This window comes from Melopsittacus undulatus, chromosome 11 (assembly GCF_012275295.1).
Source record: "Melopsittacus undulatus isolate bMelUnd1 chromosome 11, bMelUnd1.mat.Z, whole genome shotgun sequence".
NCBI classification, from domain to species: domain Eukaryota; kingdom Metazoa; phylum Chordata; class Aves; order Psittaciformes; family Psittaculidae; genus Melopsittacus; species Melopsittacus undulatus.
In genome coordinates this window covers 13,115,572-13,142,456 of record NC_047537.1, presented here as the reverse complement: position 1 = coordinate 13,142,456, position 26,885 = coordinate 13,115,572, and the positions used below count along the sequence as shown (strand labels likewise).

Below are 26,885 nucleotides of genomic sequence, written 5' to 3'. Positions count from 1 at the left end.
ACATGAATGAAAGGTCATATGGAATCCTGCTAAACTTGAATTAAATGCCAGCAATATAATTATTGCCTGACTTCAAGGCTTTATAGGACATGGGTCTTGTCAGACAAATAAATGATGCAATTACAGGTTGGGCTGACAAAGGTAATTGCACAGACATAATAGACTTAGTTCACGGGAGGCATTTCATTTAATAATGCATAATATGCTAATAAAATCTCAGTTCAGGGAATGCAGAGCGAATGGGAGTGGATGGCAACTTGATAGATACTAGGAGGAAGGACTCCATGAGGGCTGATGGTTCTGGTAATGCTCTCCCAGTGGAAGGGGATCTGAGCAGTGCTGACAACACATCTACCCAGCAGAGGTGGTAAAGGATGTTCAGAGCACAGCAGTTATCTCGGGTTTGATAGGGATACTGGAGTGCTGAGCCCTGCTCCCAGGGCTGCTTTGAAGTACACCGTGTTTAGTTAAGAGCCCAGCTGTAATCCCGGGTGCAGATTGGAGATGTCCTTGTCCCATAAGGAGAGCAGAGTGATTGTCTTTGCTTCTGCTCCCCACCCTTGCAGGTAAACCATTGCTGGGCTATTTCCAGAGATTAAACCATCTGGACCTTGTGTCAGACCCAGTGCTCTGTGCTCCACAAAAAGTGAATCTGCTCCTCAGGGAAGGTGCTTCCAAGATTAATTAGAAGAACCCTGGCTTTACTGTGAGACCCACAGTGGGGCCAGCACCGCTTCATATTCAGAAAGCTTGCTTGCTTTGCCTGCCCACAGGCCTTTGAGTCTGCCCCTTCTATGTCTGTTGCACCAGCTTCCTTGTCTGTTTGCTCTAGGTCATTTGTCCCCAGCTTGTTTGGTTTAGGAACATCTGGGCTGAGTCAGCAACAGCATCTGGTGTCTTCCCAGGCCAGGTTGGTGGGATAAGATAAAGAAGGACCTGGGGGATGTGACTGAGAACTTCCGGAGCAGGGTCAGGCTTGCTGCACAGATGATGGTGTGTGGGAAAAGGAAGGAGAAGCACCTCTGCAAATTAATGAGACATTTGATTGCCAGCTGGGATGTACTCAGCTTGCGGTGACCTCTGCCTCTGGGAGCAGTGCCAGTAGGCAGAATAGGGTAATCGGTATGAGCTGATGGAGATAACAATATAAAAGGTCTGTTAAGAGTGACAAGAGATGAGAGAGAAGTGCTTCATCAGGAGCCATCTCTTGCCCCTCAGTGTCCATGTGCACACAGTGGATTGTCTGGTTTAAGGTGAAACTGCGTCTAAAGAAGAGGCTGGGGCTGCTGCTAAGTGAGACACATCAAGAGAGCTTCCTGCCTACTCTGGCCATCACTCATTCATCCACGGGCTTATGATGAGCAGAATACAGTATGACAAGTAGCAGGGGTTCCTCCGAACATTCCCTATGGACTCAGCCTCAAAGCCATGCTAATCCTTGACTCTTTTTCCATGCCTGATCAGCAAGTCTTTTAGTAAGTTTCCTTGGCAGGAATTAGGGAAGACCAAGTGCTCCATAGACACATTGAGAGAAAGGGAAGGAATTGCATCTAGAACTTACTCAGCTTTCTGTACTTCCAGGACTGCGTACATGCTGTGAAGTCATCTCCCTCAAAGAACTCATTTCCCTCTAGGGCTTTCCACATGGGACAATGAACTAATTTCCTTAAAGAACTTCCAAACAGTTGGCCTCTGGGTTGCTCCTGGCAATCTGATTCACAGCTTGGAACAAACCAGCCAGGACAAAAACCCCTGCCTCCAACCACTTAAGTTGTGCAGGACCTCAGCTGTGTGTGATCCAGCTGTGCCTGTGGTTAGGAACACGTCCTGCTTGTGTTAGCACAAGTTCACTAACAACCTGAGCTTCCACAGGGTGATATGACCATAGCCACAACCATCACATCTGCTTGGGTATCCCCTACATCTCCATGCTGAAACCCTTTATTGTTTGGGTTAGGGGTACCCTGGTCAACAGATCCATCCTGTCAACAGATCCATCTCATTAGATTCAGTTATCCAGACTGCACTGACTGATGGGAATATGCAGCCATCATGTTCTGGAGGACATGGCAGGCTGTTCAGGTTGGAGGGACACAGCTGGAAGTGGTGGCTACATGTTGTGGTTGGGTAGTGCTTTTGTTAAGTACAAACCAAGAAGGTGACTGCTGGCTTCTGAGAGACAATGAGAAATTGTCTTGTGTTACATGGAAAGCCTTTGAATTCCAATGCTCCAGAGCCCAGGCAGTGACAAATGGGCTCTCCACCAGGTGCTGATTTGAATTTATCTTGGGGAAAAGACGTGCTGTGGAAGGCAGATTAAACACATAATCCAACTCTTGACTAAATCCATTTCTTGAGCTCTTTGATCTGTCCAGATACCTGCTACCAGGCTACCCTGGAGAAAAAACCTTCAAACCATAACAGGGATGGGTGAAATTCATGGATTAGCACCCCTGCTGCTCACAGCTGGGGCAGTAAGGGCAGCAGCAGGTCTAACATGTCCTGCAGGATGAGTGAATGTTACTCCTCAAGGTCGCATCAGTGATGCCATGTCCCACCAGCATGTTGCAGACTCCAGGAAATACCCAAACCCTACAGTCCTGAGACTAATGCACACATGCAATGAGTAAATATGAGTGGAATTCCATATTCTGAATGAGTGTGCTCCTGGCAAAGGCATGGAAGAGCCTAGGAGCTCTTTGTGCTGAAGCCAGCACAAAGTTGTGCCTTACAGAGAGAGGAACATCCTTGAGTGCACACACTTTTCCGGTGACAAATGGTTGTAGTGAATGAGCTCTTTGGGGAAGAAGCCAGGCCATATGTGACCAGCACCCTGCAGGGCTCCTGAACAAGTTGTCCAGGCAGTGAGCTCTCTATCCCTATAGCCAAATCTACAGCCAACAGATGCCTGGAACACTTGGCCTCCTTCCTCACCTTCAGTCTGCAGTTCCTCATGATTGACAGGAAAATGTCTCTTACTGTCTCACTTAAAAACCTGTTTTCTGCTGCCGTGAGAGAAGATGCAGGAGATGGATGCTCCATCAGGTTGGGTTTGAATCCTCAGCAGCAAAATCACTGGAGTATCAAGGGTAATTCTGGGGTCTCTGGGCAGTAGGGATGGGACTGACTGCACAGTCTGTTTGCTGAGGGGCAGGAGCAGAAAACAGCAAATCAAGACCCCCTCAATTATGTCCAGCCTCTGCCTTGCAGCAACGTGCCCTGAGAGCAGAGATAGGAAAACACCAGTGATGTGCAGCTGAGCTCATCCAGGTCCTAAGCCACTTTGGCTGCTTTCCCTCTCTACCCAAAACAAAGATGTGTTATTTTCCTACCAACTCACTCGCAAACAAGGGTGGCACCGCGCTGGCTGTGCCTTTTGGAAAACAACCCAGGCTGGAGGGACAGAGCTGATGGGTGACCTCTGCAGCAAACTGATTCCAGCACGTACACAGCCTAAGGGGCTGCGTTAGTCTAGGAGATGAAACCAAAGTCCAAGCCAGCTGCCAGATTCCCTGGTGGGAAAAGCTTTCCCATCATGGTCGGCTGATTGTATTTAAAGCCAGCAATGCATGTCCCCAGGCCAAGCTCCCTCAACCATGGGCAGAGATGGACCACACACCATCCCTGTTCAGCGTGCCACATTTATCCACGCAGTCCTTGGAGACCCCAGTAAAAGCAGCTCTTCAATCCCATAGACAGGGGGATGTTTCTGCATAAACACAGCCGCTAAGGAAGACTGGGTAAATGCCTCTTTATTTTGCTCACAGCAGGCAGCTCAATTTGTCTCTAATGAGCACTAACACGCTCTCCTGTTATCACTCATAGCAATTACTCCGGACTCACCACTTGCATACAGAATGCTCAGAGACCTTACAGCAGTGTTCCGGTACCTACAGGGGACCTACAAGATATATGGAGAGGGGCTTGGGACAAGGGCCTGCAGGGACAGGCCAAGGGAAATGGCTTTAACCTGCCCGAGGGGAGACTGAGATGAGCTCTTAGGCAGAAGCTGTTCCCTGTGAGGGTGCTGAGGCCCTGGCACAGGGTGCCCAGAGAAGCTGTGGCTGCCCCATCCCTGGCAGTGTTCAAGGCCAGGTTGGACACAGGGGCTTGGAGCAAGCTGCTTCAGTGGAAAGTGTCCCTGCCCATGGCAGGGGTTGGAGCTGGAGGAGCTTCAAGGTCCCTTCCAACACAAACCAGTCTAGGATTCTAGGATAATCAGCAAACAGCCTGTGCCACACAGGAGCGCAATTCCTGATAAACTCTGTGACAAGGCCACTGTGCGTGTAGGAAGAGGCTTACCTGACATGGCATGGGGATGTTGAGTTTCTTGCCTCAGGTGAGCAGGGTCACCTCGAGCTTGCAGCACCCGCAATGGGAGCAGTAGGTATGCGGGTGCAGGCTGCCATAGCATGGGGGGACAAGCCGGGGTGCTGTGCTGGCTGCTTCATGGTAGCTTCCATAGACAGACAGTGGGTTTTGAGAAGCAGCCTCCCACCCCATGCTTCCATGCAGAGATGTTGTTCTGTGGCAAGAGAATTCAATGACCTTACATGCATGTGAGCAGTTAGAATGTCCCCTTCCTATCCATGTATTTTTCTCCTCCATGTGTTTCTTAGCACTGTGTAAAGCAAGTTTCTGTGGATCACCTGGGGCTGCAGAGGAGCAGTGTGGACAAACAGTTTTCACTTAGACCAGAGGCTGAGGGCACATCTCCAGCGAGGAATACTGAGACCCCTTTCTGCATGCAAAGACAAGATTTCTGCCTGTGAATTGTCCTTGTGACTGAAGATGAGATAGGACCCAGAGATGGGAAGCAAGGTGACTGCTGCCTGTGTTCAGATGCGTTTACTTCCCTTCAATCATACCCTAAGACCCTGCAGATGAAGCACTCATGGTAGCCCACCATGTGGGTAAGGGGTCTATGGCCCAGCTGCCTGCCCTGGCTGCAGATAGGAGATAGGGTAGGAACACAGGATAGCTTTGTCTGCTCCAGGTTGAACGGGCAGAGCTGAGAGCAGATCCTCTGCAGCAGGGCTTGAACATGTTCGTAGTCTCTGCGGTCCTGTCTAACCAAAAGCACAGGCATTTGGACAAATCCCTGAAGACCCACCGCCTCGAGGTCCCTGGACAATTGCTAATGTGTATTTGTGGAGCTTTCATTGGTCATTTTGCATGTCCAGAATGGCATCTTTGCATTAACCCCATAGGCACAGCCTCTTGATGAGCGTAGGGATGAGCTGAGCAGGGGTTTCAGCCATTCAAACAGTCACAAAAGTGCTCAGAGGTGAACAGTAGGTACGTTTCAGTGGTATTCCCATTCTGATCTTCAGCTGGTCCAAAAGACAGCCCCATTCCAGTAAAAATAGTATTTATTGGTCCCAAAAGTACTCCAAATATTAAAAAAGAAACTTGTAAGTAAGTTGGAGTTCTCTCTCAACCTACTATCCTCTCCCATATCATAAATATAGGATATAAAGCTTCATGCTTCCTTATTCCCAGACAAGATAAGGAGCTGCATTGCCAAACTAGTTGGTTTGGTTAACCTGCTGCTTGGACTGCTTTCTCTCTCCCTCTGCACACACAAAAAGGCACATTTATAAACCTGTGAGAGTCACATTTCTTTTTTACTTGAGTGCTTGGTTATATTATATAGAGTGGGAAGCCAGGAATGAATTTGCTTTCAACTGTAACGCAAAGTCAGAACACAACAGGTTAGCACCAGTCCTCCTGCCTGAGGTTCTTACCAGGACAGTCAGAGGTCCAAAGAATCCTAAATTACTCTTAATATTTATAATGGGCCTCCAAGGAGATGGAGCAGAGCAGCCACAAATCAAGTGTGACTGCCATAACAAAAAGGGTCCTTGCAGAAGATGCTATAATTGATGGCACAGTCATTGGAACAAAAGTTGGCTTCTTGGCAGAAGGATGGCTTCTGTGTAAAAGTAGTGTGAGGTTTTTCTTACCAACTGTAGTATGTTTTATAGCAGAGATATCCCAGAATTTAAAGCTACAACAGTTCCTTTTTGTGTTGGCTTTATCTGTGCAGTGTGCTTGTGTAAAGGTGTGTGTGTTGTCAGTGGGGTGCTGAGGGGTGCCTGATCCTGGCTGTTCAGTGTGTCCTGCATGGAGACACTCTTTCCAGCTGGTTATCATTTTCCCAAACTTTACTCAAGGTGACATTTTCCAGGAAAGATTCTGCATAAACCTGAAACAAAATCTGGGCAAAATTTGGCCAAAAGCTTCTTGCTAAAGGTCAGGAGTGTGAATTTTGTGGGTGGGAGCCAATGGGGACAGGCCAGGAGGTTTGGCCCATCAGGTTGGGTGGATCAAGGGAGCCAGAAATGAGTGGAGGTTTCCTATGTATCCTCTGCTTTCACAGAACCACTGCTGAGCCTTACCCAGCACAGGAGGAGGAAGAGGTCTGCTTTGCATGCATGGTGTGTTGGCTTGCAAGGACTCACAATAGGACTGGAGAGGAACTGTGGTGAATTGGGCAAAGAAAATGGGAGCTGATGGGTATCTAAGCTGTGAGCTGACATGAGAAAAGGAGGGGAGGATTGGAAGATGAAGCTGGGATTGTATTTTGCAGAGTGCCTCAGTGCCATGGGTTAGGGGTGGCCTTGGCAGGGCTGGGGTAAGGGTTGGACTGGATGAGCTTAAAGAGCTTTTCCAGCCTAAGCAATGCTATGATTCTATGACTGTCTCTTTATTGGAGTTCCTCCTCCACTTCCCCGGTGGAAGATTTGCCAGTGAGTGCCAGCCTTGTGTGCTTTGTGGAAGTGTCTGAGTCACACCTCCTGCTGACCTGGAAACCTGCATGGACCAGAGGAGTCCTTTTCCTGTTAAAGGGCAATAACAAGGTGGAAAAACCTCAATGTTGGACTTGATCAGTCAAAGGAAACCATCTGGCTGAGTCTGTGACACAGGTATGCTCAGTGCACATGACCACAGGAGCACAGGAGTAGCAACCTGGTAGCGAGGGTCAAAGAAGCTTTCAAATGCTTTTAGGTGCTCGTGTGGGCAGATCCAATGCTTGCTGTCCTGAAAACATGGCCCAGTTATCCCTCTTCCATTTCCCACTACAGCTTGGAGCAAAAACCTGTGTGTAGTATTTCACTGTCCTTGGAGGACCTTCCAAATGGAACAGTGCTAGATAGGTCTGCTCCTGGCAGATCAGCCTGAAGCACAGATCCTGCAAGAAGCACAGACCCTCCTGATCCCCCAGCACAGAGCTGGATCTACAGATCCCAAAGGTCTGGTTGAGCCAAGTGCTACCCTGTGCTTGATCACTGTCAGGTGCAAAAATGACCAAAGACCATACAAATAAATCTATGCTGTTCTCACAAGTCTTCTCCCAGGCTCCTTCAGTCTCCTGCTGCTGTCACTAACACAGGAGATGGGTATGGATTAGACAGCTATTGCAGCTTGCACAGAGATACCTCATTGAAGCAGGGACAGATGACTCCTGTCCTGAAAGGACTGAAATAGCTCCTGAGCTTTGTTGAAGTTAAGCAGAGTTTTGATAGCTGCAGGGACTTCAGTTCACCATATAACACTATGAGTTCCCTGAGTACATCAGCTCCTGAGGAGGTCCAAGTACACTTTGGCACTATGAAGTCAGCCCTGGGCTGGTTTCTGAGTTGATGCAGTCTCGTGTCAAGCAAGAAGAAGCAGTAAGAGGAGAGAAAAAGCTTCCTGGCCCTGTTTGGATGGTGAAATGGGCACATGCTGCACATCACCCACAAGACTCTGCCCTCCACTAGACCTCCTTCTTCCACAGCTGAAGTGTGCTGCTCTTTGGGCAGATGCTGAGCTTTGTTGGTAGCCCAGAGGTTGAATTAACACACACAGAAAGTGTTTCCCAAAGCTCGAGGCAGACAAGGAAAGCTGCTCCCTGGCATTTCAACAAGGAGGTTGATGGGGGTCTGTGTTTTATTCCCATGCTGCTCCTGACTCACTCTGTGCCTGGCGTGAGTCACTTCCAAAGGTGTCTCCTTCTGATGTCCTCTTGGCTCTGCAGGGAATGGTAATGCTCCTGAAGGCTCTTGCAAAGCTCCATTAGTTATTAAAAGCCTTTGAGTGTGTTACTGCCTGGGAATAAACACCTTGTGGAAACAAATCCCTCCTTCTTGGGCAGAAAACAGCTCCAGGTTTAAAGTGAGCTTCAGCTCCTGAAAGAGCTCACTGAGCTGTAGGTTTTTATAGAATCATAGAATACTTAGGGTTGGAAAGGGCCTTAAGATCATACAATTCCAACCCCCCTGCCATGGGCAGGGGCACCTCACACTAAACCATATCACCCAAGGCTTCATCCAACCTGGCCTTGAACACTGCCAGGGATGGAGCATTCACAACCTCCCTGGGCAACCCATTCCAGTGCCTCAGCACCCTCACAGTAAAGAATTTCTTCCTTATATCCGATCTAAACAAAAATAACTGAGAGAAAGGTGGTAACCTGTTCAGAGAATTACTGTGGCAGGAGGACTCAGCATTAGCAGCCACATGGCATTTATTACAGCAAGAAACACTGCCCATCTGGTCTGTTCTTGGTAGTTTGCTCTGATGACAGTCTATCTGTCATCAGCTGGTTCTTCTGATGCTGGATTAAAGAGGTTTTTAATACCCTACGCTTTTCACCCCCTAAAAATGCTTCTACCTGGTGACCAAGTCACATCATAGCCTCTCACTATGACCTAAAATGCTGAGCTTTGTAAAAACATTTTCCCAACTCAGTTTTGAGCTGGACTGCTTCTCCACTAAGCCATCTACACGAATCCCAGGAGCCCTGATCCAGTCTCTACAGGTCTTCACGGCGGCATTGTGGCACTTGCTGTTCAAAGAAGCCAGCCCACCCTTGACTCAGAGCTTCCTTTCTTGTTGCTCTTTGCATCCCAAACCTTCCGTGTCTCCTGAAGCTTTTAGCAGCAGCAATTTCATCTTTATTTCTGGCTTGCTGAGCTCAGTGCTGAAAAGTGCGTGGTCTTGTGCTAAGTTCTGCCAAATGCCACTTACAACAGCTCTTTGAAGGGTAAAACCCACTGAAACCAACTCTCTGAGGGCTGCCAGTTCCACTCTTTAACATCAGCACCCCTCTAAGCTCAGCTTTCTCCAGGATGTGCTATCAATCACTGCACCAAGATGTGCAGGTTATCAAGTGGCACATGATCCAGTACTGTAGGAAAGGCTAAATGTGTTGCATCTACACATCACCCTTGCCAGTCTAGATTGTAAGAACATGAGAGAATAAATTCCAGGGTTTTGGGTAAGTTCTGCTTTTTTCAACCCATGCTGACAAGTGTTAGTTATCCTGCAGCCCTTTAATTCTCCATCATTTTTCAGCATCTTTCCAAGTCAACTGGGAGCAGTGCTAATCCTTGGGTTTAGGAAAAACATTCCCAAATGCCATGCTGGAGCTCAGGAACAGCAGGTGAGCTGCTGGGAAGATGTCACTGATGTAGTGGCCACCCCTCCTATCTGTACTTCTGTCCTCCTTCACATTTCAGCAGCATTTTTGGGATCTCCCAGCAGTGTTTCTGGATTTTGCCTTTCAGTGACACCATCTTGTCTTTTTCCATGTGTGAGGATCTTTGCCTTCCCAGATGAAGGGTTTGCTGCTTTCTTTTGCCTCCCTGCAGCTCTGGTTTTGCTCTGGTATGAGGAGGTGATACCAGGACCCTGCTGTAGGAGCCTCCTGTGGCCAAGCTATCTCTATTAAGGATAAGAAAGGGCTGGCACAATCCAGCTCTATTGTTCCTCAGGTAACCCCACACCCACCATGACCACCTCCAGGCCCTTCCAGATATAAATCTGTCATGTGACAGACATCTGCTACAGCTGGTCTTGCCCTTTGTGTGCTCTTTTGCCTTTGGGTCCTCAGTGAAGTTATCTGCTGGGTCTCACAACCTGCTCAGTCAGCCCCTGTGTCTGACAGAACAGCTCTGCTCTGTGAACCGTAATTCCCTATTGCTCCCTCCCCACTTACTGGTGCTACAAAGGATTGGGAAGTTACAAATAGAACTGCCAGGAAAAATGGAACTTCTCACTTAAAAATGCATTTTAATTCAGTCTTCTGGGTTCATGTGTTTCTTAGGAAATGCTGATGATGTTTTGCTGACTCTGAGCTCTGATCTTAGGGAGATAGGAGAACTCAAGCACTAACCTGGTTACAAAAGGACCTTCTCTTGGTGGTAGTGGGTTTTATTCCTCAAAGCTTGTTTAACCTCTTTAAGCTGAGCAGCAAAGCAAGAGAAAGCTATGCCTAAGGAAAGAGTGTGAATGAGTGCTTGGGATTGATGGGTGAGTGGTGGTGATGTGATAACCTCTGCACAACACCAAAGTAGCACTGGGGAAGGACCTGTGGGGCATTAGCCTTGTGATGTTATCTCAGTAGAACGCCTCTGAAACTCAGCACCAGAGCTGCAAGTTAGCAGAGAAGGAACAGGGGCAGAGATGTGGCACAATTGGATGGGAGGAGCTTCTCCCAAAGCCCTGCAGCACATGGAAGGGCATCCAGCGGCTCCATGGTGGGCGGGAAGCATCACCACAGTGCCTGCCCTCCTTCATCTGCTCACAGTGCTGTGGTGTGAAAGGGTTCTGATGCCTCATCAATTTTTATTCCAAACTATCACATTTTTAATGAGGAAAACCTGCATAATGCTTAAGGCAAAGTAACATGAAAATGGAAGTATAAAATTGGGAAAAACCCTGCCATGTTTCCCAGCAAGACATAGTAATAATAAATCTGGACTCGACACTTGTAGAAATGAAACTGCAGTGGTAGTAGTGGGAGCTGTTTAGTGAGGAAAACACCCCAGCCTCCTTGGCACTTCCCACATCTTGGAAGAATGATGGGGAAACTCCTGCATGTGCAGCATTGCCAGCAGCAAAAGCAAAGCACCCACGGAAGACTCCAGCGTTATGGGACATTTCACAAGCTTTGCATTTAAATACAAGGCGTTCTAGATAGAGAATGGATCTAAATGGAAAATTAAAGAAGGACAACATGAAATAAAACCGTATGGGCTTGCACGATAAAATTTGACAGCAAGTAGGAACATCTTGTTTCTTCTCCTGCTGTTTTCTGGAATGATGATGAAATGCAGTAAACAAATACGTAAAAATAATGACTCTTCCAGGCCTTGTAGTATTCATTTTAATAGCTGCTATTTAACTACACACAGAAATATAGGTATCTACCTTTCAAATGCTGGTTACAAAGATTGGGAAGGTTGCCAAGAAAATGGCCTTCCCCCCCTCCCCGCAATAGATATCAAAAGAAACTATTTATATGTTGAAATTGCCTTTATTTTTTAATCCATAAATATTTGTTACTGACAAAAGTGGAAAAATCCTTAAGACTCTAAATTTTACTAAACTGATAATATTTTTGTTTACAGTACATACAGAATGTGCTTTTACAGGTAAGTATAACAACGAGAATAATACAGAGAAAAACAGTCAAATACTGCTCATCTTGAAGCTTGTTTAATGGTCAACCAAGAGTCTGTGCAAAGTTACAGATACAAACGTACTTCCTCTTCAGTACTACTGTATAATAAACATGGAATCCATAAACTGGGCTAAAGCACAAAAATATCCACTTACCCCCTCTTAGGAAATATTGTCCCCCAAACTAAAAAGACTACAGTAAGAAGTGTCTTTCTCAGAGCCAAGAAATTCTTGCTACAAAAATGTCTAAGGGGATTGCAGACAGAAGGTCAGGAGCCATCACGGAGCACATGGGCAGAGGGTTGGGGTGGTGCGACGCACGTCTGCCTGCAGCGGAGCTGGTGGGGATGGTGACCTACTGCTGGAGCCATGGGATGCCCCTTTGCTCGTTGCTGGGAGAAGAAACCTATTTCAGATGTTCACTGATGTGCTGGAACAGATTTATCCAACTCTCCCCTCGCCCCGGGCAGCCAGCGGGTGAAGCGTAGGTTGGTTTTCCCAGCTGGATTTGGGCACCTCCTTGAACCAGCTAAGAGAGGCTGGGATCGAGACCTTTGACCATCCACACAGGGACATACAACACAGAAGTAGCTGTTCTCCAAGAAGCAGCCCCAACACAGGTTTATTGCTAACAACACTGTTTATCAAAATATTTAAACCCCATCTCACATATTTCCCCCACCAGCTTTTCACTCCTCTGAAATACACTTGCACATGGAATGTGTTTGTTAAGTATATTTCAGCAGAGTCCCTCCTTCCAGGATAAGCACTAAATCTGAAACAAAACTAAGATGATCTTTTTCTCCATCACATAAACTGAAGAATGGCAAATTGATTGCGAATACAAACATTTACTTGAAATACAACTGAAGTCACCCTTTTTCATGATAGTTAAGTTTGTTGTGGTGAAAGAAGATGGAGACATCTTCCCAGCTACCAGAGCTACCCATCCCTTACAAAACCCTGACGACAAGGTCTTGCAGATTCCTGGTGGGAATGCTTCTGAACAGAAATATGCATGCAGGAAGCCCAGGTTTATGAGACCAGCTTTGCAGCTAGCCAGGCTAGCAGAACAGTAGACAGAAATGAAATCTAGGCCAGGAAAGGAGGGCTTACTCCCGGGTAACTCTCCCTGTTTCTTCCCACCCTCACAACCCCACCCCCAAGTAACAGATCCTCATTTATAAAAGGAACATTAAAACATTGAAAAATATTCTGTTTTTCCTTAAAACACAATTCAGTGGCATTAGAAGACTTTTATGACAAAATTTCCATTCCATGTGGTGCTCTGTGTGGTTCATTACAAATAGTTTTTCACATTTCAAAGAATGATTCAACATAGTTTGGAAGCTTAGACTGGTGCAGGGTCAGTCAGAGCTTACTGACTGCTTTTACAGTATGTATGTATACACATGTGTTTGTGTGTATATACATATACATACGTGTAGCTCTATCAGAGTTGTATAAAATCAGTGCAGCTCACTCTTACGTGTTGCTGCTTGGGGAATGCAAATCATTATCAGTTTGTAGGAAATGATATAAAGTTTTCTACATCACCTCCCCCAGTCCCTGCACATGCACTCTGGGAACTGGACACTCCACAGATGTATGTTTCTACCTGTGGGTTGGAGAAAAAGACAGATCAATTCTTCAGAGTATATTAGGTGAATCAAGGCAGATGATATTTTACTGTACAAAGTGACTGCTTCCTGCTTTTCTCCTGAGTGCCAAACATTAAGGTGACTCAGACATGAGGAGAAGAAAACAGAAAGGTCCAAGTGCAGATCACAGCATCCCTCAGAGCTGTTTGACTGTGAGGGACCCTGACCAGAAAGAGAGCAATGGGAAATCTGGGCAACTGCATCCCCCCCACCCCAGCACCCTCATTCTGGACAGACACCGGCTTGCAACACATCAGACATGATGTGGCAGGATAATGGTGACAAACAATGTCAGTAAAAATGCTTTGCTGCTCTACAGTATCTGTTGTGGGAGGGTCTCAAAGCACTTCATCAACATTATGGTATGAACCCTCATAATGCCTCTGCAGAATAGGAAAGTGTTACCATTATCACACACGGGGAACCGAAGCGCTTGGGACCAGGTTGTGGATCATGACACCCAGTCCTGAACCAAGTGGCCTTTCAGTGACAAACTCTCAGGACATGGAATAATGTAACAAATGACATAAGAACACCTCAGTGTGCTGAAATGTCACTGCTGTAGCTATCAACCCATTCCAGCACACACAGCGAGCCATGGGAAGACATGGTACCCAGGAACAAATTGTGATCATGGTGTCTTCCCAAAGAAATTTGTGGAAAATTTTCTGTGGTGGTGGCAGAGTCCCTGAAGAGATTTGGCCTAGGAAGTCTTTTGGATGGTTCTTGTGGGACACATCTGCTTGAAATTGTTGAGCTGATAGAAAAGATGAGGAAATGGGGCTATGTTTTCTTTGGAGGATTGTTGCCCAGGTAGGACAAGTTAGAAGAGGGCCTCAGTCAGAATAACAGAAGGCTCTGAGGTCAAAAGGCCTGGAGCACAGCACAGCATGAGCTACTTGAGTGAAACATTTCCATATTGGCATCTGGTCCAGCAGCTTCTTATGTTCACAAATAGAACATTTAAACGAAGACTACAGCTTGAGACATACAGCTATGGAAACGGATAGAGAGGAGAGTTCACCTACCCGCAGCCTCACATGGTCACCTGTGCTCCTCTGACTCTTCCATCTTAACTCCTGGAGATTCTAGGATCGCCTCCCCTCTCCCACAGTGTTCACATCTCCCTGCTTGCAGACCAGAAGATCCTGGCTTTGCTTGGGCCATGAGAGAATGGAAGAGCCTCAGAACCTCAGCGGGAATTGTCTCCCCATGAGCCACGTGTGATTCTCTTCTCTTCACAAGAGGCACAAGCTTCGGTCTGTGGGAAGGTCAGCAAGCGCAATGCTTCCACAGGGATTGCCTTCTGTGAGGAAGTAACCAGTGGGTGAGCTGAGGAGCTTGGAGGTAGTCAGGGGAGGAAGTGTCCATCAAGGGAAGGAGGTGAGCTGTGAGCCTTTTTTCTCTTATCCCTCCCATGCCATGCACTGCCACTCTGATCAATAGACTATTTTGGTTGTTGCCCAGATAGATTTTGCTCAAGGCTGCATGGTAATGACCACCTGAACATGGAGACTCTTATTAATTCCTTCCCAGCTCAGTTTCCGCCAAACAAAGCCCCAGTACTTGTGACAGCCGGAGTCCTTTCTGAACAGCCTCCATCAGGCAAGGCAGAAGAATGCCCAAGAACTGAGACAGTCTGGGAATGGGAAAGGCCACAAGGCCACCCTATTGAGGCCTCCTACCTCTAAATCCCACTGGGGGAAGATGGCATGCTCTTCCTGCCTACCCCACACCAGATAAACCTGGTGCTGTACCATAAGCCTCCGCACAACACTCAAGTTCACAACAGCCTACAGTCATTATATGCTACAGAAATGATGTGTTGAGCTGGGAACATCATTAAGGCCAGGAGGTGGGAGGTATTTGAGGGGAGGGAGAAGGGCAGACCTAATTTAAATGAAGTGAAAAGCCATGTAGGAAAAGGCTCAGTGTGGGAATGTAGGGCATGAAGAGAGAAATACTGGATGGGAATGTGTTTACAGCCTGCAGTCAGTTGTCATTTCAGCTGGAGGACAAGCATGCCTCTCACTGGGATTAGCATGGGTGTGTGCATGTGGTGGGGCTTTGAACGCACACAAAGGACAGTGAGTCCAGCACTAACAGTTACAGCACTGGGTCTGGCTGGCCTTCAAGACCTCTGAGACCCTTTCCTGGCCACAGAAGTATGCTCTAGTGTGAGTTAGTTCTACAGAATTCGATAGGAATACAAATACAAGGAAAAAAACCCAAACCAAACCAAAAGAAAACCAACAGAAACCAAAGCAAAGCCTAATCTGGCTTGAAAGCCAAAGATAAAACCCTCACAAATTCTGGACCCACGAGTCTATGTTTTACAGATGTTACAAATATACAGTATCTAATTAGCATTAATCAGATATACAACATGCCCACTTATTATAATTATGCTGGATATATAATTTCTATGCATGAAATGTAACTGTCTTCATGGTTAGGATTCATACTCAGTGGATTTGGAATTTGGAAGGTTTTCTTGCAGATGGAGAGAAGATAATGGAAAATTACCGACCTCTTTTTCTGTAGACAAGACACCCTCAGCTTTGTGCTGCTAAGGGCTAGAAAAAGATTTGCTACATATGGGATTCTAGGATGTAACTGAAAGTTTGTTCAGAAATGGGGGAACTGGGCCAGTGGAAGATGCTTTCAGGAAAATAAAGAGGCTCAGTGAGTGTGTGGTAGCCTTGGCCTTGCAGGGGTCTCAGTGGAGTCAGGACTTCCCCCAGCACAGGTCAGCAGTGAGAAGCTGGACCAATTCTGGTGCTTTAGGTTCAGCAGTGGCAAGAAGCTGGAGGAAGAGAAACCCTCTTCCTCCTTCCTATTTACAGGTTGGAGACACCAAGATACTAGAATGAGTGGGGGAAAGGGTCTAACAAGCATTTCAGCATATTTGTGCTTATTGAACACATCAACCCCACTACTTCCTACACTGAGAGAGCAGGCGATTTGTAGGCACTAGTATGTTTTTATCTTATGAATATATTTAATATAAACTAAACCTTTATTTCTCAATCAGGCTATTCTTGTCCCTAGATCTGCCAGTCCCCTAGGAAAGTCTGCCCTTGAATTCACTCCAAGGGTGATGGAAAACAGATGTATGGGTGCTGACTGATAGCGAGCAGTCTGGAAGTGATCCCCAGCAGCCAGAAGCTTACCTTCCCACTACAGAAAAGCCAAACATGAGGGCTGGCATGCAGACCAAGAGCAGTACCCCTTCCTGCCAGAACTGGGTGCTGCTTTTCCTCCTCCCTGTCTTGGGCTGCATGAGACTGCTTCTACCTGTAGAAACTGAAAAGTCCTAAATTCATAAGGACAATGAGATAATGAAGGTGAGCCCTTAGAAGGAGCCATTGACTACTATGGCTTTCTTTGACAGAAACTGATGCACGTCAAGAAATTTCCCCTATTATCCCTCACTACCATCTGCTTGCTTGCTTGCTTGGGTTCTTCTTATGTCACCGATGAAGGGGTGGCTTTAAAAACAACAACGTGGATGGGACTGTCAGAGAAGTCTTTTCAGACACTGAGCTATTAGAGGTTATCTTGGCCTATAAGGCCACTGCAGTCTGGGGTGCTGTGGCCACCCCAGTCCTTAATGAGTATCTACAATGCACGAGGTCATATCAAACAGTCACCTCAGTTTTGCTCGCTGTGCGGTAGTGATGGTGGTGTCCTGGAATATAATGCAGTTGTTCTACCGTGTTGTGCCGTCGGGAGGCAAATGCTTGGCGCTTGGCGGAGGTTGGGTTCATACCTAAGGTATTGTACAAGTTATTTGAGGCACTAGGATGGGAGTGCATTTTTGTCATCCTGTAGCGATCCAAGACAGGTGTTGATACAAAGACGTCTGTGTGTGACAATGCCCGAGACATAGACTGCTCAGGGTATCCCGACCGCTCCGGGGAGAGCAGCGGGTCTTGGGAGTGGAGGCGCTCTGCGGACAGGAGCTGCTCGTCTGAGAGGATCCGTTCATAGGACATGCTAAACTCCTCGGGCATGATCCTCTCAGGAGACAGCACTCTGTCCTGGGACATGGCCCTGATGGGACGGCGGGGCCTGTCCCTCTGGTTGGTCTGTTGAGACATTTTGATGACGTTGATAGGGAGCGTGCCCCGGGCTGCCAGGTCGGGCAAGTGTCTCCTCCTCATGTAGTACTCATCAGCCTCTTTGTCAGCTGTGGGAAAGGAAAGGGAAGAGTTAGGAATGTCAGAGCGTTGCCCCATGGGGTGAAAAGGGACCGTGTACAGCACACAGCCTTGGACCAGCTGCCTCATCCAAGGGATCATCTACCAGCAGCTGGACCTGGGCATGGACATCCATGTCAGCGTGCTGCCTGTCAGAGATGCCAGCCCTGTGTGGGTTTTGTCACCATGGACTTATAGCAGACAAAGAGTGTTATAATTGCACACAGACAGGTGTAAGACCCTGTGCAACACAACACACCTTGCACCATGACACAACAGACCATATGTTGTTGAGTCCAGACTGTGGTGTTGGTTGATTTACACAAATGGTGAGTCATGGGGAAATTACCAAGTGTCACCTTCACAGTACACTTATATAGAAAGCACAGGGAAGGTGAGCTGAAGTAGGCGAGTTCCCCATTTGAAGAAACTCATACCTTGCTTCTGGCTTCAGATGTGGGTGTGCTCTGGAATCCATGACTGACTTCTTCACATCTTTAATGACTACTTCTGAGTCTTTTAAAATGTGACCACAGATCAGGTTTGGTGTGCATGGGATGCTCTCTCTGAGAGTCTGAATCATCTGTCTGGGGTCCCATTTTCCATTTTTCAGATGCCTTGGTTGATAGAATGGAATTTACTCCATGGAATGGTTCTGGCTTGATTTGCTTCTCTCTGTTGCTTGGAAACTCAGTTCACCCACTCCCACCCTCCTCTTTTTGGCTTTTAGACTCAGAAATGATGTTGGCTACTGCAGATGCATCCTGATATATCACTTTAATCCTACAACAGCTGGAATGACCTGATTCAACCAACTTGTAATGTGAAGATTATGATCGCTTCCAGCCCAAGCCATCCTGTGATTCCATGATGTGTGATAAGTACTCACAACATCCTGGAAGTTTGCTCACAAGGTAAGTTATGCATTGGTGCCTTAAAGTCTTCAGCTAAACCCTGAGTGCTGGAAGCACCTTGTGCTGGATCTCATGCTCTAATTTCCTCATCTCCTATACATTCAGCCCTCTCTCACTGCCTCCTGGACTTTGATCCTCATGGTCCTGAGAACAGTCCACATAACCCAGAGGAGCTGTGAGGAGGATGGTCGATCCCCATGTCTCAGCATCCAAAAGTACAAGCTGAGAATATGTGTGCCAAAGTGCACAGCCTGTTGGCACTACTGTTGCTGCCAGCCTCTTTACAACCTACACACCACCAAAGCTCTCCTTGGTGGAGGGTTACCCAGAGCTCTCCTCTACATCAGCTTGCTGCTGATGGAATTTGCTCTCCAGAGTATATATTGTAAAAATAAGTCCTTTTTTAAGCTTTTTGGAAGAACGTCTCATTGCAAATGTCAGACAATGGCTCCCCTGCCTTCAATCTCTTGTCTTTAAAATCACCTTCTAGGAAGCCTGAGAAGGACTGGGAAAATTCCATATGGCCACAGTAATTGTAGACATTTTTATTCTATAACGTGGCCATAGCTAGACTTGCATACACTTGGTGTGCACAAGCTTGATAATGATGCTTGGAGCTGGATGCTGAATAGGAGCTAAGCAATTAGCACTTTGGCACTTGGCCTCTGCTCTGCATGACAGAAGGTCCACTGGATTTGCCCAAGTGACTCCAAATAGACGTAATTAAAGCAGAGAATATCCCAAACGGAGATGTGGTTGGATGCTCAAACCTGGCTGTGGTAATTGCCAGCAGGAGCTAAACCAGCTTATATGAGGTTTACAGTGGTCTGAGGCTGCTGGTGAGGTGACAGAATCAGCTGATTAAAAGTGTTTTGAAGTTGTTCCTTGCCAATTTAGATAAAGAATACAGCATGTTCTGGACTTTAACATTTTTGCCAACTTGGAATATTAAAACCATCTTTTCCTTCCTTCTTCCACCCCTGTCCACAGCATAGGGGTCGGCATAGCCTTTTGCTGGCCGTGGCTACCCCATTCAGGGAACTGATTTCATTTCAAAGGTGTTCCCAAGCTCACACAGCCTGTGTCTTCCTGTGATGCTGACAGACACAAGTAGATATTGGCACAGTCATTCTGGGAACATTTTCGGGTGTAGAAAGACTTCAAATCTCCATCTCTAAGGAATCAAAGCCGAAATGGCAGTTTCCCATGAACAACTAGCTGGTTTAAGCAGGCACCAGACAGACATTTAACAGGCAGTTGCCTCTGGAATGTGGTGTCAGTTCACGAGTGTTGCAGAACCAGTCATGGGGAACATAGCTTGACAGGAGGCTGAGCGTGCTGGGTCACACTTGTGCCTTCATGCTAAGGGAGAAGCTTAGCACAGCTCTGTAACTGTAGCATCTCTGTATCCAGGGAAAGCAATGAAACCAACACATCTCCAGCCTTTTGAGACTGGAGACACTGGGTGCTTCACCCTCGCACCTAGTGGGAACTGTGGACTATCTGGTTGCACAGTTTCCTAAAATCAAAATGTTTCTGGTAACCAAACCCATTGAGTCTGATTCGTCTCATCCATATTGCACCAGTAGGGTCACTGGGCTAGTGAGGCTCTGATACTGCTACCCCTTATCTTCTCGTTGATGCTTATGTGAAAACCGATGCTTGTATTTTTAGCCAAAATAAAACTACAATAGAACATGTTTCTGCCTCGTGGATGTGCTTAAGAATTCAAAATGTGTCCTTAGTGGATTCCAAAAGGCCAGAATCCATGTGGAGACAGAATGAAATCACTGACATATTGATTGATAAAGAAAGTTTCTCCTTTTTTTTAAGTCAATCTCATACTTCTGGGGCTTCACTTACTTTTTTCATACATTTTTAATTACTGGAAATAACATTTTGTGCACATTTTTAGGACTTTCTTTTTCCATACGTTTTGGTTGTTTCTTTCCTCCCTTTCTTTCTTTGGCAGTTTCTAGGACATTGACAATGGATGGTCTCATCAGATTTGAGGAGTGTTTAAGTGTTTCATCTGACTTGGCTTTAAATGAGCTGATTTGCCCTCAGACAGCTTTTTGGGGTTTTTTTCCTTCCTTCCATTTGGAGGTAGAGCCCCAAATGAGTGCTTTTACTTAATCTCACCTCTGCATGTTTGAAATGCCATCACAGAAAGGCAGAGCACAGCTCCTCTCACACTGTAATTAGAGAAATGAGGTATGTTTGTGGCATTCTGCAAAGAGAATGTGGAAAAGCCAAGGATAGTTTTTCTTCCCGTAGTTGTATGTGAATATGGTTAAAATATACATTCGTGTATGTCTGTAAGGCCATCACCATCATTTCTCTGCTTTACTTACAGCTAATTTCTTTGCTTTTCTTTCTCTGTAGCTCCAGTGTATTTTCTCTCTGGGCTTGTCTGTCCTGTTTTAATTGGCTGTAACATTTCCAAGCTGCCTAGTCATTTGTGATGCTTCTTTAGCCAATACCAAGTGGCTTAATATGCCTGAAAATATTATCTTCCTTCCTGAGTGACCTTTCTCACTTAGCTGGAAGCACCAGTTCCCTGGAGTGCTGGGCAGGATAGAATTAATCCAGCTGCTCTTGCTCAGCCATGTATTCCCACATCCACCCACCACTGCTCTTCCCACATGCCAGCCTGACAGGGCGTAGGGCTTCCCATGGATGTGGAACCCTGCCCCTCAGGGATCATCCTCCCTGGCTTCACACTTAGCAACCCCAAATGGATTTCCTGTTGTCTGTGCCTTGAAGTAAAAGCTGTGGAGTGCATGGAAGCAGAAATAGCGCTGCTTGCATGGGCTCTACTTATGGCTGGCTGCTATGTTAGATTGGTGTGTTTCCTACTGCTCCTATAATGCCTGGACCCTCTTCAAGCTCTTGCTCTGGAAGAAGAAGCTATGGTCTTGCTTTCTTACTCAAATACCAGCAGAGGTGAGTGCCCATCCTGCTACTCCAGCAGTGAGGAGGTCCCATCCCCAAGCTGGGCACATGCCCCAGGGATGCAGATACAGCAGATAGAGTCATAGAATAGTTAGGGTTGGAAAGGACCTTAAGATCATCTAGTTCCAACCCCCCTGCCATGGGCAGGGACACCTCACACTAAACCATATCACCCAAGGCTTCATCCAACCTGGCCTTGAACACTGCCAGGGATGGAGCATTCACTACCTCCCTGGGCAACCCATTCCAGTACCTCACCACCCTCACAGTAAAGAATTCCTTCCTTATATCCAATCTAAACCTCTGCCGTTTAAGTTTCAACCCGTTACCCTTTGTCCTGTCACTACAGTCCCTAATGAATATGCTCATCTCTTCCTTGTTTCACAAATCACTGAGATGAGGCTCCTGAAGTGGGATGTACCTCATTAAGCTCTTGGCATCTCAAATTAGTCTTGTTATCCAGCAAAGAGCTAGGTAGCTTACCAGAACAACTCTGGTGTCAGTGACAGACTGGGGCCCTTCAGAGAGCTCACATGGAGATGTCCTTCACTGACTATGGATACCTCCATCAAATGCACAAACAAGATGTCTGATTGCTGACAAGCTAAAGTAGGGTGAGGTGGATCTCACCATACCCTTGCTGAGCTCTGTCTCCTCATTTCTGCCAAGGAGGTATTAAACTAAACATTATTTCTTCCTGGATATGCCTTGATTATCCAATTTAGATGTTCTTGGGAAGAAACTGCATTTCACTGTCACTAACTGTGGGAGAACGAGTGACCTTTAGCTGTCTGGCAACTGACATAGCTGATTAAAAATGTATCTAATTCTTTTTGTTTTACTCAGAAATATGATGTTTATTAATGAGCTCTTCACATCATTCTTTTTTTTTTTTTAACCATGGCAGGGAGTTTGTTAGAAACAAGTAATTTTAACTATGAAAAATACAACAAAACAAAAAAAAATCTTTGCAAATCCCAGCATTTAGATACTTTTCTTGGAATCTGTGTTGCCTTTAGCTCCCTCATACGGAGTAAGAAAAAGTATTGCTGGCATTTAACAAGGGTAGGTCTAGGACCTGGATGCCTGTTTTTCTTTGGCTCTGAAGAAGACCAGCCATAAGAAAGTGATTCAGTGATTCCAGAGGAGCTGAGCATATGCAAGCCCAGTGGGATCATGGTGTGCTTAGCAGTTTCAGAGCTGGAACTGCTGTCTAGTTAGTCAAAAATACAGTATGAGGCAGTTGGTTTGACATTTGACAGGTGCTTTGCAAAAGGATAGTTTGGTGCCTTGCAAAGATGACTGAACGGTAACTAGAACCTGCCTCTCATGGATAAATAGCTGCTCTTTCCATTGCAGTGTGCAAGGATCACTTTCTAGGGTGGATGCTGCTGAAAAGCTAAGGGGGTGAATGAACCCCACTCCAGCCAATGCCCAAAGATTAACTGTAATGTTCTTAGGTTCATGTTGACTGCCAGGTATCCTCTGAATGGGGACAGGGCCGCTGTTGGGAGAAGCTCAAGAGAGGGTGCTGACTGTACTCAGCACGTTCTTGAGGATGTGTAATCTTGGCACCTTAATACAAACCTGGTTTTGTCATTTTAGACAAATACCTGGGAAATACAGTGCTAGGGTTCAATACTTATTCATTCCTCTGTGATCTACTGAGGGGCAAGCTGGACAAGTAAGGGCCCCTCCTTTCTTCAACTGCTAAGCAAAATTTACTGCACCCAATGGGTCAGACTGCTGAGATACCACTTAGTAAAGTATTGCTCAGTGAAGAGATGACATTGCTTGGTGTGGGTGAATTTATACTCAGTATGAGTCAGGTAAGAATTGCAGGAGTACGTAGAGGAAAGTATTCAGATCTGACATACATTCCCAGATGTTGGCTGTGGAAGGGGTGGGAGTTTCAGCTGGGATTCATTTGTGGTTTTTTAATGTTTCAGTGAGATACATCAATATCTTTAATATGGAGCTCAAGGAGATTTCACTGAGAATCCACACACAATATGTGAAGCAATAAATAAACCACAGGCTAGAAATTATCCTGACCATTCTCTGCATCACGACAGCAGCAGCCATCATTTCTAACCTATTCTCAGTTATGCCAGGATGGAGATCTCCCAGACTCTGAATAGGAAGTATGTATCCCAGGTAACTCCAGGCACTGCAAATCAATTACCAATCAAACAGCAGTTTTCAGGGCTATCTAGAGGCTATATTTACTATATTGAGAAATTTCAATTTCAGCTCAGAAATGAAAATAAATCATCACATTTTAAAGCAGTAATACTAAAGTGGCGTGATTTTAAGAGTTTTCCAATATTAGATAGTACCATCAAAGTTGATCAAGAACATGGACTGTCCATTGTTGGGCTGTAGTGAGGGGGAAATGTTTGTGGGTGGTATTGTGAGATCCAAATGCTATCAGGGACCAAAGCTCATGGTAAAGCAGAGTTACGCATGTGGCACGCTGAACAGGGAGATGACAGGCTCCAGTCACAAAATACCTTACCTATGTTGTTTAACAGGGTTAAGCACAATCTTAGTTTTAAACACATCAGATGTATTTGCCTTAATGTTAAACATGTTCCATGCTGAAGTGCCAAGGGGTGGGCTGAGACTTTTATGTGCTACATTTCCACTCCATTTTCTCTTCTGAGAAATCTTCCACAGAGATTTCCTATTGACAGTCCAAGGGCTTCCCTGCCACTTAATTTTGTGTCTCTCACTTAGCTGGCTAAATTGGGAATGCAGATTTTATACATAGTAAGGAAGTAGGATCTGCTCCTCATCCTGACCTACCTTCAATGAAGCTATTGCAAGGATAAACACCTAAGATATTTCTCTAAATTCGGCAGTATGAATACAAGGTGTCTCCAGAAAATGTTCAGGGAAATATACATACTACAGATCTAGCATCAGTCTGAAGAGAGCATTTGCCTGCAGAAATACCACTTATTTCATAAACCCACCAAAGCTGAAGAGTGCCATCAGCAAAGGTGATGGGCTGGGGCATTCACAGCAAAGTTGGCAGAACAATGCAATACATAAAACAGTAAAAAAGAACAGATGCCAACTAGTGTGAACAGGGTGGTCAGCAACATGCCACAAGAACAGAGACAGTCCTCAGATCAGCTCATGGCACAAGTTAGGACCAGATCCAGACACATACACCATGAAACATGGCAGCAGATCACACCACTGTCCTCCTACTGAAATAGATGCTCCCAACCATTTCAGCAGCTTTCTGTCAACATGGGCTTGTCATCTGGTTTCAGCTACCCCATGGATGGGGAGATATCTGCCCTGGGTGCACCAAGGTGAACTCAGCTGATCCAGGGCAGACAGCTTGGTTCACCTCAACTCCAGCAGAAAGAAGATTCTCAGATGACTCTATGAGGAGCAGATACAAGGTGGTGTAACAGGAGGCAGCACAGGAGCAGGTCAGTAAGTAAATAACCACATGTGCTCTCACAGTAATGAAGTGACTCTTTCTCTACACTCTTCCTTAATGGGAAGTGACAGCCAGAAGAATCATTACCAGAGACACCAACTGGAGCAGTACAACAACAGAGGGAAGAAGGTTATTGCCTTAACATCGTGCCCAATGTGGCTTACAAGCAAATGAGATACAAAAGAAATGAAATGAGCTGACACCTACTTAGTCTCTTCAGAGAAGAATATTTACTTGGGTTTGTCTTGACGGCAGACTCATAGGATGGTGGGAGGTGAGAGAGGTTCTGGAAGGACCGGGAGAAGGACAGGTCATAGGGTTCAGTGGCAGAAGTAAGGATGTTGTTCATTCGTGGCTTGTCTGAAAAGAAACAACAAAGAAATGTCTACAGTGTGCACCCAATGAAGCCGAGAGAGGCAAGCCATTCCCATAGACTCTGGTAGGGAGAAGAGCGGTATCTGAGCCAGCCTTGGTGGATTCTGTGGCATCTTTTCCTTGTCCACAGTGATTATGGGGAGAAGCAAACTAGACCTCAGAAGCACCTGGGCCAACCACCTCTCCTCAAAGCAGGATGGGGTGTGTGGTCCATTTATTGTGGAGGGCTGTGTCATGGTGCTGTGAATGGGCCCCATTGCAGCCTGCGTGAGTTCAGGCAGCATCACTTACCTTCACCCCAGCAAGCTGTGCTTTTCCCACCATCAGAGACATGGAAAGGAGTCTATGGGGTTATTTTAACTGAGGCTGATGATCAAATTGTTCTCTCATTGCACCAGATTTCTGATTAATGCTTTGACCCTGGAGGCTCCTGGCAAAGCCAGTCCATAGCCACAGGGGTTGTGGTGGGCTCTAGAGGTGACCATGCTCCCCTTGGGAAGTGCACCGGTGGGGTGCGCATTTGGGTGCAGTCAGAAGACAAAGCAAGGTTTGGAGAGGTTCCTGATGCAGGGAAGGAGGTGCCATCCCTAAGGACCTGGTCCCTGAGGGAATCCCCAGCCAGTGTTAAAATGCCTGCTGTCAGGATGCTGATGCTGATGCTGAGTGATGCATACACTGACAGTAATGATGGGCACTGAGCATGAATGTTACAATTCAAATCCAGACAACCTGCAGAGTTTTGAAATCTTGTTCCTTTGCTGCAAGCTGGATGGAAAGGGGTCTTTCATCAGCTCAGCCAAGGGACAGGGACCTGTTCAACTGCGTTTATAAATCCCAGGTGTTCAGATGGTAAAATAGGCAGGTACAAGAGTTTTAAAATAGCAGGAGCTTCAACGAGGAGAAGCAAAGCTAGGTGAGACTACAGTGGGCTCTGTGGGAGTTTGCAGAAGTGATGGGATTTCATTAAGTCTTAGTCAAAAGGCCGAGGAGGTGGACACTTTCAGTATGGCCTGAAAATAAAACCAGATGGCTAAGTTCTCCGATACAGGTGAGGAATGGCAGAATTCCCAAGTCCTGGGTTCCCACATTCCTGCACATGGGAATGCAGAGCTGCCTCCACAACTTCTCCTCCACTGTGACCTACCTTCACATGCTTCCCAAAGATGGGCTGAGACAGTCGTGTCTTCCAGCGTAAACCTGCTCATGATCTCCCAAAGCCAGTGTGATCAGAGCACTGCTCTGCACCTCTCAGCAGACTTAACATGCCCAGTCCTCAATTCAGAGGCACCTGTGCCATTTGGGGCATGCCAGGTTATCCAAGACACTCATAAGAGGCTGAGTGCTGTGGGATCTGTCAGAGCTCTGGGGCCACCCATGTTTTGGCACTTGAATTACAAGTACCATGTCAACAACTCTTGCTCCTTCCTGCCCCTGTTGTCACTGAGTGTATTCTGCTGCACCATGAGCTTCCTCACAATGAAGCTTCTGCAGAACAAATCACAACAGTGCCAGGGTATAACCATGAGTGAAGGAACAGCTTCCCCTCTCCCTGAGTAGCAGTCTGGCACCAGCATGGGGTACCCCAACCTTGTGTGATCCCACAGCACTGCCAGCAAGGAAACTGCTCCATGAAGAACAGGGGCTTCACCTGTTTCAGCAGGCATCTGAATGCTTCTCTCTGGGCTCAAAACCTGACAGCCAGCATCAGCAATTGCACAGAAAGTGAACAGCCCAGCTCTCTGCCAGAGCATCATTTCATTCCCAGGTCTGAGAAACTATGAGGTACTTTCTTATGGAATTCAGCAATGGTGAAAATTTCCTCTTAACGGTGCAATAACCATCGTGGTTAATAAACTCTTCTTTCCTA

At 46.4% G+C, this 26,885-nt stretch overlaps 1 protein-coding gene across 1 annotated transcript in view; it reads right to left on the bottom strand.

Annotated features, from left to right (window-relative positions):
- Positions 1 to 16,753: 16,753 nt before the first annotated feature.
- SHISA6 (shisa family member 6) overlaps positions 16,754 to 26,885 on the bottom strand; it is a 224,954-nt gene continuing 214,822 nt past the window's right edge. Inside the window, exons 5-6 of the mRNA XM_034067781.1 lie at positions 24,851 to 25,003; positions 16,754 to 17,304 (exon numbers count right to left, since the gene is read on the bottom strand). Coding sequence (XP_033923672.1) covers positions 16,754 to 17,304; positions 24,851 to 25,003 — 704 coding nt within the window. The remainder of the gene's footprint in view (positions 17,305 to 24,850; positions 25,004 to 26,885) is intronic.